Below are 18,712 nucleotides of genomic sequence, written 5' to 3'. Positions count from 1 at the left end.
CGTGTACTGATGATTTTAACAATGACACTTGACAAAATGTAACGTCTGTTCCTGTTTACACAATTGTTGAGTGTGTGATGTGTTTATGATGTTTTTATGTTGTCATGATGTAAAGCACTTTGAACTGCCTTGTTACTGAAATGCGTTAACAAACTCAACTGATTGATTAATCCAAAATATTATTGTACATTGAAAAACACTCAACTTTGTGACACAAAAGAGGAGACTAATGGTAAACAGCTGCAGAGGCCTTGAGTTCCTGCAGTCAGACAGAAACCACAACATGTGAACAATGCTGTTGCTCTGTAATTTATATCAATAAATGTTGCTTGCAGCCATCAGGTCAGCAGCAATCCTCCAGTGTTGTATCCTTTATGCGTTGCGTAGGCGGCAGTGAGAGACACAGTAACTATGGTTACAAGGAGAGTCGGGCTGGTGTGGAAATTTTCTTAGCTTCTTTTTTTTTTAATCAAAAATTCTCTTTGCTAAAGACTTTCAGAAAACACAAAGACTTTATTATCTTTGTTATTGTCAGCCTGTTCAGGCATAAATCATAGTCACATCAAATGACGTTACATTTTGTTGTTTTCTCTCTAAAACACACAGTTTGTGTTACTTAGTGCAATAAGAAGTGAAGTGAAGTAAACTAGAAGACTTGCTGCAGGTTGGAATGACAGCAGGAGGTGATTTTATACAGGAAATCAATCGGCCATTTTGGTTCTAAACATAACTCATGATAAGCTACGGAACAGGAAACATCCTATTGAGTTACATGCACATAAACATGGAGTTACTTTAACCGATTCTGTTTTATTTCTGTCTAAAACATGAAAACTCTTCCTGATACGTTAATGAAAGCAGGAGACGTCTAGAGAGTGATTCTGGTCTGACCCGTTAACACCAGCAAAGTGGGGAATGTGGGTCTGAAGGTGCTGAAGGAGATAAAGGAAGTGCTGCAGAATGTGTGTTTGCGTGTGTGAGCGTGGGTTGGTGTTTATGTGAAGTGTTGAAGGGCACTCTCAAGGATTTTCAGTGTTTCCTGTAACACAACTATGATTTATTCCCTCTACCCCCGAGCTGACAGCCTGTGTGTGTGTGTGTGTGTGTGTGTGTGTGTGTGTGTGTGTGCGTGTGCGTGCTTGCAGATTCCGTTTTTCCTTTCTTCAACTGCACAGAAAAAAAAGAAAAAAAGAAGAAAGAAGGAAGGACACAGCAGTCTTGCAGTTGTCTCAGTGTTCACTGGGCTCTTTGTAATTCTTTACCTGTTAAGTAAAATGTTTAAATAGCACAAACAGTCAACGCCTTACTTCCATTTATTCTCAACTCTTTTGGCTACAATTAAAAAAAGAGAGAGAAAGTGAGAGAGAGAGAAAATGGATCTATTCTGTGTTTTGTCTGATCTGAACTAGTTTTGCACAGGCTCCTCAGATCTGTGGAGTGGATCACATCACATCAGATGGATTTTATTTCTTGGTGTTTGGAGGAAGGATGATGTCATGTTAAAGCATGTAGGAGGCAGGACAAAAGCAGCATGCTGCAGTCGTGTACTCAGCTCCTTATTTGGTATCAGCCTCACCTCTTGCTGATCAAGCTTTTGCAGAGGTAAAGTTTTCTGGCGCTTTGCAAAAGTATTCACACCCATTGAGTTTTTTTTTTTTTTCACATTTTTTTCATGTTCCAACCAGATTTCAGTTGGATATTGCGTGACAGATTATCGTAAACTAGGGCTTAATTGTGACGGAAAAGTACAAAATTTTCTGTTTTACAAATAAAGATTAGAAATATGTGAGGTTGGATTCAGCCACCTGGCTAAACGCGATGTAGATCCACCTTCTGCTTTATTTTGTATATAGGTTTATATATAACTTTATATAGGTTTTATTGGGTTTGTCTTTAAAAGATTTCCACATCCACAAACTGGAAAGTCTTTATCAAAGTCAGACTGGATGGAGAGCAAATATAAACATCTGTTTTCATATCCTGTCACAGATTCTCATTTGGATTTAGATTTGGACTTTGACTAGGCCATTCTAACTCATAAGTACACTCTGTCTAAACCATTCCATTGTTACTCTGGCTGTATGTTTGGAGTTGTCCTGTTAGAAGGGAAAACTCCACCTCAGTTTCAGGTCTTTAGTTTTCTCCTTCCTCTGTATTTAACTCCATCTTTCTTCCCTGCTGAAGGGATGCATTCCCATGGCATGATGCTGCTACCACCATGTTTCAATGTCAATTCTTTTTTCTCTTTCCAGATTGATCTGCACTGTCTGGGTTTGGCCACAAGCAGTGTTTTACATGTAGACCAAAAACTGCAAGTTTGTTCTTGTCTGACCATAGTTGGGCTTGAGAAACAGTTGTGCTGCTAGGTGAAACAGTAAGCAGCTGGAGTCAACCAGTGTGATGAACTGAAAAGTAATTAGAGGAAACAGCAGAATTAAATGAAGACAAAAGATAAAACCTAAAGATAAAACACAGGAAGGCAAAGCACAGCGCCAAATAGCAGAGATCCTGGTGGACTGTGGACCACAAGGTACAGCATGTAAATGACAGTTACATACAGTACCCTGGCATGAGCTCAAAGCTTACCAAAGGATTGTTTTTAAAATATTAATTGATAAGTCTCTGAAAGAAAAGTCACTGAAAACAAAAGCTGAAGATACCGGTGGAAAGAAGACAACATGGACAAATTAATGTCTGTGGTAACATTTATCAGTTTCTTGGGGTGAGTTGCAGAACATTTGCTTTTGGAACTCTAGATACATAGCTGCCATCGGCACGTAGATCTAGGTCTGCCCGGCCTGGGGCAGCACTGCTGCAGCTGTGCTGACTGTGACATGATGGTGATGAGCTGCCGAGCAGCGCTGTGCCCCACACTGACTAACTGCATCTCAACACCTAAAATAAAATAATTTACTTCTTGCTATATATGCAGCTAGAAGTATATATATGTATGTATACATACATATATATGGTGGCTGTGTCTCAATGTTCCATGGAAGCAAACATTCATTTTGTTCCCACAGCCTTTTATCCACCTCTTCTTTCCAAACTAAATGTGCTCTGTGGTGAAGTGGGATGAGCTGAACTCTAACTGAACTGTACGAACATCTGTCTCATGAATTGTGGTTTCAGTAATTATAGGTATCAGTCATCTCTTGGAAAATGCAGCCAGACAGAAAGTATTAAAGAGCCTCAGTATTTCCTGCAACTGGAGTATGAGACGCTGAAATCATCGTATAAAATCAGATTTCACCAAAAAGTATAGGAAACACACAATCGTTGTTAGGTTATTATTAAGGTGCAGTGAAAGAGGATCTACTGTACCTCAGTATATACCGGTCTCAGCTGAACTCAAAAGACATCAGAAAGAGTGCCCCCCCCCCCACACACACACACAATAGTGAAATCCACATTTAATAAAGGGTCAAGCACCATTATTGACATACATGTACATTAAATACACACATATATTGGTAACAGTCGTTCATTTCTCCAGATGTGATGCATGAAGTTGGTGGAGAAACATTTCTGCAATCAGCTACTTGTTTCCTGGCGCGACATTTAAATACAAATAAGTTCAACACCAGAAAAAATATCAGCAAAGAAAACTTGAAACAGAAAGGCAGCTTGTGAAGTTAGTAAGAGCAATCCTGGCTTTTCATTTCTTTTTAAAAAGGCATGTAGACCCTGATGATGAGGCTAAATCCAGTTCAAGGCCGGTCCAAAGTTGTATGTGGCCTGAAACTAAATTTTATTTGGGGGCCCTCTTCCAGATAAGCCCAACATCTACCATCAAACTATATTTTTTGCACCTGCAAAATTGAAGATTTTAAGCAATTTTGAAGCTTTTATCTATTTTGAAATATTAGGTCAAATTTAATTGCATGCTTATTCTCAATAAACTAATAAGAATTTCGTACATCTGATCTGGTCTCTGGGAAAATGGAGCATTCTTTAAGGCTCTCTGATGAATTAGGGGCCCTAACCAGGAGCTTAGTTTGCTTATGGCTCAGGCTGGTTTAACCATCATCCCACTGCCAAGGTGGTTTTTTGATTCAGTTTGGGTTAGTTATGTATTGCCATACATAACTAAAGTCCAAAACTATAAATGTACTAAAGGCAAAGACAGTTGTTGCCTTACTAATAGGAGTAAGAACTGAGTTCAGTCATCACAGGAAGTGGACACTTTCCCGAGACGCTCACATCATTTATCATTTTCAGTTTCAGCTGAGTTCAATGCAGTAAGAACAAAGCTGGAACAGATGTCCATCTGGTCTTTACATTTAATGGCTTTCAGTCAACAATGAGTTGTTTTTTTGTACAACAAATATATTAGGCATAAATAGCTTTAAAAATATGTTAAAACAGCAGAGCTGCAAAAAACACAATTACAGAAATGTGAGCCAAACAGAAATGCTCAGTAAATAAAGAATACAAAACATGGCTATGAGCAAACATGTTAACAGCATGTCCTGTCCACTGATGGCTTACTTCAAAGTGCAGGATATAAAAAAAACACATTGCTTTTACAAAACTGGACCTCAGGCCTCGAGCCAAGTGCAGCTAATGCACGAGCAGAAAGTAACAAGTTTTAGCAAACAGAATGGCTTCAAAACAAACCTTTAAGAAATTCCTTTACTCCAAGCTGCGCTGCTTTTAAAAAGCCCAAGAATCTTCATGATGAATTTGTAACACTGAACACGGCAGAACATTTTATATTTTACCACCAAGCTTCAAGATGAAAAAGAAAAAGAAAAAAAACACAAGAAATTGAATAGCTCTCACATCCCCTGAAGCCAAAATGACCTCCCTTTTTACGTTCAGGATAATAGTTGCATTACGCCAGTTTCCTGTCCACACACACACACACACACACACACACACACGCGCACACGGACACACATAGAAAACATCTGCAGTTATCGGACTTGACCTGCACTGAGGAAATGAAGAGGTATGAGTTCAGCGCCATGAGGAGCTCCGGTCAGAAACACAACCCTTCAGGCGCTTCCACAACACCTGGCCAAAATCTGGAGTCACCTTTGTAGGATTTTATCCCAGCTTTTATTTTGTAGGAGGAAAAAAGCAGTTTCATTCACAAAAAGTATTTTTATTTTGAAGCTCATATTGGTACCTCTGGGAAACACGTCTGAATTAGGTCACACTGCTGAATTTAATGGCACATATTATTATTAGAGGAAGAAAATTTGGAATCCATCCATCCATCCATCCATCCATCCATCCATCCATCCATCCATCCATCCATCCATCCATCCATCCATCCATCCATCCATCCATCCAATATAACTGATCATTTGAGGAGTTTGTGTGTATGTGTGTGTCTGTGTGTGTGTGTGAAGGGGTGGGAGGTTGAGGGGTTTGTTTCGGCTATCTGGTTTCAATTCTGACTTTTTTCCCTTTTTACTTTGTAGCAATACAAAGTAAAAATACTGGTTGAACATCCTCTAAGATTGCAAAGGAACTGATCGTTATTTTCCAGCTCTTCCTACATGGCTGTACTCTGCTGTGGGAGATCAGGAAGCAACAGCAGCTCCAGTCAGAGCAGACGACATGCTTTACACATGTGGTCGAAATCCTTTGATTTGATTTGATATTGCCATGAAGGAACTGAATACATGGTGTTTGATCCCTTCTTTCTGAATGCCATGAATATTTGTCAGGGAATAATTTTGCACTATTACCATCAACTGAACAATTTGACCGATATTCCCGTTTAGAACGCTATTTCTGTACATATTTTTAATTCTTCCCACTATTGTAAAATAGGATTCAAATGTTTCTTCTCGGCAGACAACAAGCGGCTGTGGCTCAGTGTTTTCTTCGAATCAATTATCAGTTTAATTCCAGGATTCTCCTGCCTCCTGTCGATGTGTCCCTGTGCAAGGCACTTAACCCCAAGTTGATGTAAGGTTGTGAATGTGGCTCTGCTGTAAAGCCCTTTGAGCGCCCACTATTAAAGAAATGCTATGTACATTGAGTCTGTTTACCATTTCCATGTACTGGAAATCACCTATCAGTGACGGTCAGAGCCTGTTCTGGTGTCCAGCATGTTTGTTTTCTTGATACATTTATGATCCAGATCCTCTCATAAGTTTAACTGGAACCGATCAGGATCCAGCAGCCTTTCATTCTGAAGCTGAGTGATTATAGAACGGCGTGACAGAGACAGAGAAATATTCATCATTCCAAACCATGTTAACGTTCTGAAAAAAAGTTCATCACCAGCCATAACAGAAAAAAAGGTAACACTTTACTGAAGGGTGAGCATATGACTTATATGGCACTGTCATAAACATAACACCTGTCCTGAAAATGAAGGAGTCTTTATGAATGTCTGACTGTTGTCATGGAGTGTGATTTGGTAAATAATGAGATTAAAGTGTAATTTACCAAATAATTCAAAGTTGGCATTTTCAATCCAACTTTTAAAGCAACTTTGCATTAAAAGTGTCATTATTTACTGAATAACACTTCATGACAACATTCATAAACATTCATGACAATTCCCTCATGTTCATGACAGATGTTACATCATGTTGATGTCATAACATGACACTGTCATGTTTATTTGCACACCCCTTCAAATAAAGTGCTACAAAACAACACGGATTCCTATCAGTGTTTTGTGTTGCCTGAAAGTTGAAACCAGATGTTTCCACTGTATGACAATACAACCTGTTTGACATGAAATCAGTCAAATAAAAAATGTAGGTTAGGTGGGATCAAAACAAATATTTCTATTTGCTAAATGTCAGAATAACGACAGAAGATTTTGAGAAGCTTTTTAACTTCATACTCAGAGGTTCATATAGACTAAAATGATTACACTTTTAAACAAACTGCAGAAGCTTACATGATCATGTCTTTGTGAGATTCTGTTGAATTACGTTAAATGGAGGCACACATGTGGATGTCATTAAAGGCAACACTTCAAACATATTGCTCAGCTTAGATCACGGAAAAATGAAAAAAATAAATCATCCAAACATAAGGGAGAACATTTTGGATGAGATGACTGAAGGTTCCACGTTCATCTGCTCAAACAATCACGTGTGAGAACAAACTGCATGAGAATGTCCAACCATCACCTCCTCCTGTGTCAAAGAGGTGAAAGTTTTTGCATGTAAGATGCACAAATCAACCCCAGAAGAAAAACCGAACCTTGTGAAGCTGCTGAAGCTGGACATGATGCCGAGTGCCATCATTCAGAGTTCTGTACCGACACAGACAGGCCACTCAGGGAGGAAGAAGCCATTAGTCCAAAAGTAATGTGACAATCTGATTACAGCTCGTAAATAAACTCTGAGACAAAGAGCTTCATTTTTGGAGACGTGCTGTGGTCTGATGAAACTAAAACCAGTGCATGTAGCCGTAGTGACCATCGATACACTGGGATAAAGAAGGCACAAATGGACTTTCCAGATGGACAATAACCCGAAGCATCCGGCCAAATCACTTACAAAGTGGCTGAAAGGTTTTCTCTCAGTTATGCTTTACACAACAATATAAATAAACAGGAACTAATAAACATATTTATGAAATTTTGTTGGGTATGTTGAAAAGACATTCTTAAATCACATTTCGAATCGAACGGTAACATTGAAAGAACTTTGAAAGAACAGTGAGATGTACATGGTGAGTTACTCATTAACATCCACCAAAGGAAAATAACGTTTTTTGTTTCATTTCAATGTTTGTTTTGTTGGAAATATGAAAAAATGTTGCACTGTTGAGCTTTGTGGGAACATTTCAGAATAATGTGATCCATTCGTGTAAATACTGGGTTCGGTTTAGCTGACCTGTATTTCTAAGTGAGGCTTCTTTAGTCTCTGGACTTCAGGGGGACATTTTAGTACAATTTGTCGAAATGTCGACCATGTCATATTGCAAATTTAGAAACCTAGATTTAATGTGTTTAAATGTTTGCCAGTTACGTTTTTTATAAAGACAAAAGAAGAAGTTTAGAAAGCAAGCTTCATCAGAATTGTTGTTCATTTCAGGAGAAAAAGATGTTTTGGATTCTTCCATTAGTCTGAAGAGGATTGAGATGATAGAAATGTCAGGTGTTGAATTGATGCTTTCCGTAACTTGGCATGTTGTGTACCTTCCAGCTCCCGTCTTACCTCTATTTTTCTACCACTTGGTTTATTTCAGGAGCAACAGAAGTAACTGGGTAAGACAACCAGCAGGTCTGGTTCTGGTCCGGTCACACTGTGGTCATGAGTTTGAGGGAACCCGACCTGAATCTGAGGATCTTCCTCTTCAGGTTGTAAGATGCCTTAATCTTAACAAAGGTCTTAGACTGAGCTGGGTCCATTTCCAGTTTCCCCACTGTGACCCGAGCCGTCCTCAGCTGCCCCCTGTGCCTGCCTGTCCCGGAACCCCCACCCCCTCCAGGGCCTCCTCCTACACTCTCCTCAGTGTCCGTGGTGGTGGTGTTCTCCTCCACATATTCCTCCTCACTAGACTCGCTGTCCCCAAAGCAGTTTGTGGTGTAGTTGGACCTGTCGTCCTCGCTGGTGTCCACAATGGTGGAGTGAAAGAGTGAGACGCACTCGGCCGAATACTCTGAGTCACTCCCCGCAACGTTGGAGTACTGGCTACACTGCTGCCCCCCAGAGGTGGGGTATGTTTTGGCTGCAGAGTTTCTCAGTACCTTCTTTCTCTGCCGCCACTGGCCGTGTTTGTTCACACCGTCGCATGGTACCTCCATGATGGCACGCAGGGGCCGGTAATCATTCCGCTTGTACTTTGGCTTGGCCACAACAATGAACTGTTCGCATCCATGGGGATGATGGGAATGGTGGTTTCCATGGTGATGCTGCTTTAATACTCCTGATCTCACGCTGATTTGTGTTGACCTTGGTTGCTTGTCTGGGACTCCAGCTAACAGAGTGGATGCAGAGATGTTTTTCAAGCCTGATGAACTTCCTTTGTTGGAGACCTTGACATGGTTGGATCTTCCATCGTCTACTGGAAGAACCTTGTTAGGGATAAGGCAGAACTTATCTTTTTTCTCTGAAGGCACCTCCTTACGCTCAGAAGCCAACATGGTGGATGTTCTATTGGTGTTCTTCACTTTAACGTTCCTGCTGTTGCCTTTGCGGTGTTTACCGTTATGCTGCTTGGCCAGGTTGCCATTCCCCACATGACTTCTTCTTACTACTCTTATGTCTTCCTTATGATTCTGAGCAAAAGGTTCTGCACTGGAGTGGACCAGCTCTGACTTGTCCTCTGATGGGCCACTCTGCAGAGGCTTGGAGAGCTTCTTGGAAGCAGCAGTCTGTGTTTTAGCTGTTAGAACTGATTTGATGATCTGCTCTTGGTCAACAGGGCAACATGGCTGACTCGTCTCTTTGTTTGAGGAATTGCATTTTGGACTTCTCTGAACTGTGTTATCTGTGAGAAGAGTTGGGACAGAAGCACCTGAGAGTGAAAGAGCCCCTTTGCCTGTCTTGCTAATGAGTCTCTTTGTGCTGGTGTTCTTGACCCGACTGGTGACAGAACAATTGTTCTGCAGGTTGGAATTTGAGTCACCTTTGTTGAGCTTGGAGCTGATTTGCATGATGTCAGTATCATCAGGGGAAGCTCTCTGAGTGCCCTTCTCTTCATTTTTGCTTTCTAAAGAGCTTTGCCTTGGAGAAGATGAGATGGTAATGACTTCTGCTGAGGTTTCTCCAGCAGGGAACACAGATTTTATTTCAGACCCTTTCAGAGTTCCAGCACCAGAAAAGGGACCAGATACTTGTCTCAAACAGAGGCTGGGCTGACGGACGACGCTCTTTAGAGGATCCGTGCTGATGTTGGTCCTGGGCCTGTTGGCCCTGATGGGCTGGGCCCTCCGCTGCAGCAGACCAAAGATGTACTTCTCCAGGTGTTTACTGGAATGAGTTTGGAAAGTGGAGCCTTGAGGTCTAAGAGACCCTGAAACAGAACCGAGTACGGGGGAGGTTTCTGTTTTGAGACATTCACCACCAGCTTCATCTCTGCACTGACCTCCGTCACCAGAAACCTGTAGAAGCACAGAGCCTTGGACTGCTGTAGCATGTGACGGGCTTCTGTAGTTGTAAATGTCGCTCACATTTCTGGGGAAAAAACTGCAGAGTGTTTTAGATGGGGAGTCGGTGGGAGCCAGTGACGTAGCCTCCAGAGAAGCCTGGTGAGGAGCTGAGAGTGAGCGGCGGACAACGCCAGAGGAACCCAAGTCGTCATAAAATCCTCCAACCAGCACATCGTACTCCAAACAGCTGGCCAGCTCCTCTGAAAATAGAAAGAATTTCAGTTCATTCATTCAGAACACGAAGAAGGCAGAATCAAACACAGCTGCAAGTTATTCGCCGTCGCAGCATGGCGTGTATCATGGTGAACGTCAGCACGTTCAATGGCTGAGAACTATTGAACACAGTGTCAAACACAGACGGTCTAACTTATTCTGAGTTTACTTCATGCTGCTGATCTGCTGAGTGCCAACAGCTTGCAGGAAGTAGGGTCTAATGGTCTGCTGAGTGAGGCTGAGTGAGGTTTGACTCTGTTTGGTTAGGCTGCAGATTGAACACTCAGGCATTAGTAAGTGGAAAATTCCTTTCAGTGGAGACAGAGTGCTGGGAATATTAACCCTGTGTGTGCACTCCATTCTTTTCATGCATCTCAGAGTTTATGTTTGAAAGCACTTTGCTCATTACTGATATACATGCTGTTCTCAGATAAATTCATTGTTATTGAATGATTCAAAAATGTGACATTAATTGATATTAATCTCTCTATCTGTCTTAAATGCATATTTACGTTTCTAACTCAGTAAATATGGTTTAGCAGTTGCCAAAACAATCTAAAAGGTCTTAAAACAGTTTTTTGCATGTTGTAATGAATATTAAAATATGAAAAGAAACAGTTGATAAAATGTTAACTGTAATTGGTCAAATGGTCAATTAGGCTTAAGATTTATATTCCTAACAAACAACAATGCAGACTAGATGTTTTTACTGACAGAATGTTTTTTTTCAGTGACCCGACTTGGACTTTGGAGGTTATGGGGGGAGCTTACGAACACTTCTGATATAAATTTGTTATAAAAGTATTACTGATTGCACTTTAGAAATGAGGTAACTTTATGTTATTAAAGGTAAAGTTTAGACAGTAATGATTTCTTGGTTAATGTCAAGTTGTCATAACAAAGACATTTCGAATAATGTCAACTTTGTATTAAAAGTGTCATAATTTACCGAATGACGCTTTATGACAACAGTCATAAATATTCATGAAGGCGTATTCATGTTCATGACAGGTGTTATGTCATGTTTATGACAGTGTCATGACAGTCTTATTCAACCCCCTTCAAATAAAGTGTTACCAATCCTTCCTCCCATCAGCTGTTAAACTCTAGAATCCATCGCTGCTCCCAACAGACTCAGTAAGTATTTACATTTATCTGGGTACTTGAAGTGGTTTACTCATTTCACAGAACATTTATGCTAGAATTTACTCATCTCTGTTTTGTTTTCATACATCATCACTTTCCTTTTTTTTTTTTCTTTTTTCTTTTTTTTGCCAAAAGTGTTAATTTTTGTCTAAAACATATTTTGGAAAGAAACAGCTGCAGAGTTTTCTGCCAAAATGTCTTTTTGCAAAAAAAAGAAAAAAAAGAAAAAAAAGACTTTATTTTAAGAAGGTGATGATCGTGTGGTATGTTTTTAAATTCATAAATATACATTCATATTTTGTACATTTTTAAAACATTTTTCTACTCAGTTGCACATTTCTTTGGATTGGAGTATGCTGTTTTTGATAAGTGCACAGTATATTATATTGTAATTTCATCCTTACAGTACAGTATATTGTTATTTTTTTCAAAATCGTTCAAAATGTAAATGAAAAAAAAAAGAAAGATCCTTTGCAACTGCACAGTCCTTAGGATCAGAGTATGGTTTGTTAAAATATATTTTAATACTTTTATCTTGGTGTGACCCTACATCATTTGATGTTCTTATACTTTGCTGCTGTTACTCCTGGATTTTCTCCACTAAACAACAATAAAGAATATTTCTATTCTACTGATTAATTGTCAAGCCCACTAAATCTCTCACAGAGATTCTTCTTCATAAATAAGTGCGTAATGTGCTGCAAATGTGCTGGCAGTGTGAACATGGAAGACTCTTTGAGATTAGAGATAAGATCAGAGAACGCAGCAGATGTTAGCTTTGTTTTTAGCCTCACACCAACTGCCAGCTTCTCTGTACAGTTCAAACCTTTCTACTGCTATTCTTCACCAGAACGCTGCTTTAAGAAAACCTAACCTGTGGTTTTAATTTCAAACAGAAAACTTAACAAAGTGGGGCAGTGGCCTCCACCACAAGTGGCCTGACAGCAGAACATCGTTTAAAGTCTCTTAAAAGCACAGCTGTCTAAACAACAGGTGTCATCCCACGGTCAGAGTTCTAGCTGAGAGCAACTCCTCCTACCCCATGTTATAAAGACACATCCTCTGAAGCTTGTTTTCCACGTACAGTCTGAGAGGCTGAAGGAGGTTAACATCCACTGATCAACAGGGAGGCTGGAAGGTTTGAAATTTGATATTCTGTCACAAGTTTCAGTGAATTTTATAGGGATTTCATATACAACCCTCCTCTTCCTATTTGTGTGTGTGGTTGGGGTGGGGAGAGTGGCCCTAACCCTACTCAGGTATGATGTTAACGGGATTGAAAACATTTTGCTGACTGTGTGATGACTTCCTGTTCAAACTGAGTCAAAGTACCTGAAGACAGGAAGTATCCTTCAGCGTCGGCGGTCGAACAGAAGCACTCGCTGAAGACCGAGTGAGAAGAGTTGGAAAGTGAGCCAGAGGCCCCGTCACTCAGTTCATAGAACCCTGGTGGAGAGAACAGGTCAAAGGTCATAATCTGCTCTGAACTGACAGGAGGACACAGCACTGACCCTGTCATCACCAGTCATGTGGTGAAGATAGATATTCTAATATTTCATCTGTTGAAGGTCTAACTTCAACCTTCACTATCAGCTTCTGCTGGTTAAAGTCTATATTCAAGGCAGAGATATAATTGTATTCTGGGCCAGATGTTAGAAAGGCCTTACAAGGGCATAAGCCAGGGCCCTGCGTTTTTGGGGGCCCCAAAGATCCTTTTTCCTGCTTTTTTTTTTTTTTTTTTGCAGATATTGGACTGTATAAGTAAAATTATCATGGGTAAACTGTGCTAATAGTTTTGGACTTTTTAAAATATAAACACTAGTTGAGTACATGAAATTATGTTGTGTCTTTTTAGGAACAAAATGGAGTCACCGTACAGGGGACATATTCATTCATATCCACTGATCTGCTTATAAATGTACCATGATTTGCCTTAGTAAAATAATTTTGTTTTTAGGGACAGGGCACCAAAACTGGCTGCAGAACCCAGGGCCCACATCCTTCTAAATCCGGCCCTGATTGTTCCACATATTTACTTTTGGTGTATGAGAATAACTTCATGTGTCTTTTCGTAAAACATGAATTTGTCATGATTGGTGGGTTTGGTGAGGTGAGAGAAGACGCAGGTAGGCCAGGATGAAGATGAAGAAGATGATTTAATGATGATAAACACAGGGACACAGGAACACAAGAAGCTGGCAGAACGGACTGGTTAGACACGACGGTGACACACGACGAGGATCCGACAAGAGACAAAGACAACAGGTGGGACTAAATACACTGGGAGGATAATCAAAGAAACGAGACACAGCTGGGAACAAACAGGGAAGACAGAGACTCACAGGGGAACAGGCTGATAAACACAGAAAAACCTCAAAATAAATACACAGAAAACACAGATCACAACAGGATTAAGTTGAATTAATCTAGATCTCTCTGTTAAAATTAAGTGAAAACCTCACAAACATTTATAAATCTCTTTTCTTCTCTGACTTTTTAGTTATCTGATATTAATATACATTTAATCTCAGAATTTGATTTTCCCCCCTCCAAAAATTAACAGAAATTATTCAGAATTTCAAAATCAGATTTACAAAATTATTTCTCTGTCTTCATAATTCTTGAACATATCATTACCATCAGAGTTATCTTACTGGAAAGATTTTGTTTTCAAAATGCAGTGAAACAATGAATCCTTCTGGGTTTTTGTCTTGTTCATGACTGAAATCCAAACGGTTTTGTATTTATGCCTGTCAAAATAAACAATAAATCAATTAATTGCATGATAAACTAAAGTCATTTGCTTGATTCATCGTTTTTCTCTTTTCTTTCTCTTTTTACCAAAACTGGTCTTCAGTCTGGTGCTTTGGTTTCAATTATTCCTTTTTTGAAAGACAATTTTGTCTACAGAGACTTCAGAATTCATTTTATTTGTTGTTTCTGTTGTTTAGTTTATATATTTTGGATATTTAAAATGTCTTCCAGTTCTAATGTTTAAATGTTCATCAAAATTTAAAGTTTATTGATCTTTGAGACTGTGTTCTTGCATTATTCTTCCATCGTTACTATCATGTTAGTTGAAAGTTGTCTCAAAACAACAATATTATCGTTTATGGCAACAAGCTCTGGGACAATTTATCGTTATTGTGACAGGCCTATGTGTTTTGCATGATGATGGAAGTGTTGACGGTTCTGTGGGGTTTTACCTGAGCTGGGCCGGCTGTCAGTCTCCAGTTGGTCATGTGCCGGCTCCGGTTCCAGTCGGAGCTCGTTGATCTGCTGGTCCAGCTCATGTAACTCGCTGATGACTCCAGCGTCTCTCCTCAGACAGCTCTGAGACACAAACACACAGTTCAGGCTCTGTCATCTCTTCTTGTTAAGCAACCATAAGCATGAAACCAGGTTTGATTGATAATATTTTGATCATTTCCATGTCTAAAATCTATAAAAAGGGTAAAAAAAACAAACAAATAAACCTAAGGTGGCTAAACACACAGATGGAAGCTGATTTTACATTGAACACTGACTCGTTTGTCCCCTTGTATTTGACTTTCTAACAAGCAGATATTCTAAGAAACATAATCTAATGAAAATTGAAATAAATCAGATTTAAAGTTGTCTAAATTGACCTTGCATGTTTATCTGTCCTGTGTGTCTCTGTGATGGACTGAGCAACACACACACCTTCCCAAAGAAAAGACAGGCATAGAAGATGGATGGTAAGTTATGTTTCTGAAAAGTATTTCCCTTTCCAAAAGAGAAAGAAGAAATAAACCCTGAATCTAAGGAGACCCAGCTTTCTACAAACACTTAAATGTAGAATGAATTTGCAGCTCTACAGAGTGTAAACCATGAGAAACATGTCCATTATTTAATGTTTCCTCTGTAGAAAAGTCTTTGCAGGTACATGTCTGCTGATTTTTGTGCAAAACGACCTGGTAAAGACAAAGCTTGATGGTAACGTCCTGTTAAATCTGCCCTACATTGTGCAGTGAGGCTGGTCGACACACACACACAAACACACACACACACGGACTCAGACACACAGTCTGGAGCGGCCCCGCCCCGCCCCGCCGCTGTGGGATGGAAAACATGTGGGCTATGCAGTTCTGCTTGCAGGTCATGTGCCAAATTCCTACAACTGAGCTGCTGCAGAGAAACTGAAGCACACAGCTGCTGGTTGATCACCGACCCACCATCATTAATAGCAGCAGGTCTCTATGGAAACGACCTAGAATCTGAGGGATTATTGGTGCTCGACAGTACGTAGGAACTTGAGCTGCTCCGAGGTTCTCAGCTAAAAGTTCAGATTGTGAATGGCGTTATGTTGGCGAGAGTCAGCACACACAGCCAGACCAACACTGAAGCACGAGTCTCAGGCTCCGCCCACTATCACAGCATCTGATTCAATATCCTGTGTGAACCTTCTTCAGTCCACCGAAGACTGAATGAAAAACGAATGGAGAGACTGCTGCTTCTGTGGAACACACACCAGACAGCAACTCACACTGAGCTCGTAATTCAAATGGGTTAATCCTACACTCAGACTTCGAAACGTATCTGCAGAAAGTATTCCTGAAAGAAAACTGAAAGAAAAGGGATTGTTGTCATGTAAGAGCTGCTAATAACAAAAACAAAAAAAATTAAAAATCTAAGTTGTGGTGTGCATTTTTATTCTCAGCCCGATTTACTCTGATACACATAAAATCTAGAACAAGTGATCACCTTACAAAATCTCCTAATTAGTAGTTAGACTTCATTTGTGGGTAATTTAATCTAAATCTAGATGCAGCTGTTCTGTTTCTGGTCTCAGAGGTTTGTTAGAGAACAAGCAGAGTCATGAAGACTAAGAAACCCAGCAGCGGGTCAGGGAGAAAGTCCTGAAGAAGTTTAAGGCAGAGTTAGATCTAGAGCAGCATTCCAAGGCTTGAACATCTCAGAGCTTTGATCAATCTGTCATCTGGACATGGAGAGCAGCAGGAAAGGCCGCTCCCCCCACAGAACCTTCCAGGAGGAGCGATAGTAGAAACTTGAAACTGAGCAGGAGGTTCACCCTCAGCATGCAGTCAGAGCCGATTCAGATCAAAGCATAACCATTTGTTAAAATGCTCCAGATCTACATCTAATTAGTGGATCAGTGGCATGCAGTGAAGATTTCTCTCTTTGGATGCTCTCCATCCAGTCTGAGAATGCTTAAATTGTTTTGCAAAGAATTATGTAGATGTTTAAAACTGTATGTTTCAGCTGCAGCTGGAGAGAAAGGCAGTGTATTGACTCAGAAGGACTGAGTAAAAGTGCACACTGCACTTTTCAGATTTTTATTTGGAAACAAAATTAATCATTTCCTTCCACCCAATAATTCTGCGCTTCTTTATGTTGATCTGTGACATGAAGATCCAGTTAAATATGTTGGTTTTCTGCCAAAATGCACAAAATTCATGAGGTACCAACAGTTCAAGGCGTTGTGCTTCTTTTTTCACCAGTTTAATGCGATTTTCACCAGTTTTCAGTAGTGATGTGCTGATTCTAACATTAACATGTAAAAGAACACAGTGGAAAATATAAATGTATAATATCTGTTTTGAAGATGAAAACAATATGAATGTAGTTTCCTCCATGCTGAGCTGAGCTGTGCTCTGACAACAGGACACACTGCAGGCATCACGAGGGACACACTTTGTAATTGGGAAAGAAAATGGCAACCAGTCTTCATGATCCTGCTGCTGCTGCACTCGTGACTCCTCCAGTAACAACAACAAGAACGCATTACCTACAGAGCTCACTGAGAGCAGAAGCTCTGAGACATGTCAGAGAAGATGACTCTGCTCACTAAAAACGTTACAGGAGTAACTCCTAACTCTGAACAAGATTGGTTCAGTGCCCAGTTATAATGGAAAAACAGCAGAAAGACATATTCTAATTTTCTGACAAGAATGTTTTGAAGTTTTTTGTGTTAATGGGATATATGCTGGTGTGAAAGGCTGCCGTTATCTTCACTCAAACTTAAAGGACTAGTTCAGGATTGCTGAGGGAAGGGTCTGTTCAGAGGAAAGAAGCTGTTAGAATAGAATAGAACAGAACAGAACAGAATAGAAATACCCTTTACCTTCCCACATTGGGGAAATTCAGGTGTAGGTGACAGAACATCAAGGAACACAAAGATAGCAGTATCTAAAAATAACATACTCTGATCCAAAGGAATGTATGATTAAATAGTGTCATTTTTACAAAGTATCCAAAATGAGAATTTGTGTATTTGTGCATTAAACAGTATGTTTTCAATATATGAAAATAAAACTGTACAAGCAGAAATGTGCTATTACCAGCAGAAAGGTCATTTAAATGAGTAAAATTGTGAAATGCAGAATGTAAACACTGACTTAGTTTATTGGGAGCAGTGATGGCTGCAGCGTCTAACAGCTGCTTAGAGGAAGGATCTGCATTAACGCTCCTCTGTGCGTTTAGGATGCAGCAGTCTGTTACTGAAGGAGCTCTCCAGTTCAGAAACAGCTTCATGGATGGAGGGAGAGACATCAATACCTTATCTGAATCAGATAACTCTTCTATGTTTGTTTTTCTGTTGTTTTTGTTTAGTTTGAATCCAGATTAGCTGGTTATTGAGTCTGAAGCTAACGGCTAGTCAGACTTTGATTAAAGCAGATTTCCTTCATCCTGAAATCACTCAAATGTCAGAAATGTCTGTGATTTATGTGAACACTAGAGATAGATGATAAAAAGAAATGTTTCAGTTCTATAAAAATGCTGATACAGAAGATAGTAAATGAATGTACGAATGTCAAAGTTACAGTAAACTGTTGACTGCTAACCTGACTTTGAGGAACACAAAAAGTGGATCTGGAAGCGAATAGGCGTAGCACCCGGACCGTTTATGGTAAACACATAATGTTCATGAAAATACGACTGAATCAGCAGTGAAGAAAGTTAACTGATTAAGTCATACAACGTGAACCACAGACTTCTAATAATGTGTGTTCTACACCCTTTATCTCAATACACACAAACTATATAAAACAGAGGCAACAAACTCTTCATGCTTTTTAACAGCCATAATCAGCTCCAGATTCCAGCGTACAGCGAGGAAGGCAGGGAAGACTCCACAGATCAGAAACGAGCTGATGAGATACCAGACATTCTCTCAGGGCCGTGCAGAGACCACTAAAGGGGCAGGTGCTCCAAAAAGAAAAAAAAAAGGGCACATCTAACCGCCTTCTAGGACAGAATATTAACAAAGCCATACAGCTTTCAGAGTTT

The 18,712-nt window shown here is 39.9% G+C and overlaps 1 protein-coding gene across 1 annotated transcript in view; it reads right to left on the bottom strand.

The window, feature by feature from the left end:
• Positions 1-7,643: 7,643 nt before the first annotated feature.
• The window catches only part of dact1 (dishevelled-binding antagonist of beta-catenin 1), a 21,586-nt gene continuing 10,517 nt past the window's right edge, over positions 7,644-18,712 (bottom strand). Inside the window, exons 2-4 of the mRNA XM_015036590.1 lie at positions 14,647-14,773; positions 12,773-12,886; positions 7,644-10,281 (exon numbers count right to left, since the gene is read on the bottom strand). Of these exons, the coding sequence (XP_014892076.1) occupies positions 8,228-10,281; positions 12,773-12,886; positions 14,647-14,773 (2,295 nt within the window). The 3' untranslated portion in view covers positions 7,644-8,227. The remainder of the gene's footprint in view (positions 10,282-12,772; positions 12,887-14,646; positions 14,774-18,712) is intronic.

This window comes from Poecilia latipinna, unplaced genomic scaffold, assembly GCF_001443285.1.
Source record: "Poecilia latipinna isolate Pla-1442-1.1 unplaced genomic scaffold, P_latipinna-1.0 Scaffold373, whole genome shotgun sequence".
NCBI classification, from domain to species: Eukaryota; Metazoa; Chordata; class Actinopteri; order Cyprinodontiformes; family Poeciliidae; genus Poecilia; species Poecilia latipinna.
This window is presented reverse-complemented; position numbering and strand designations above follow the sequence as displayed.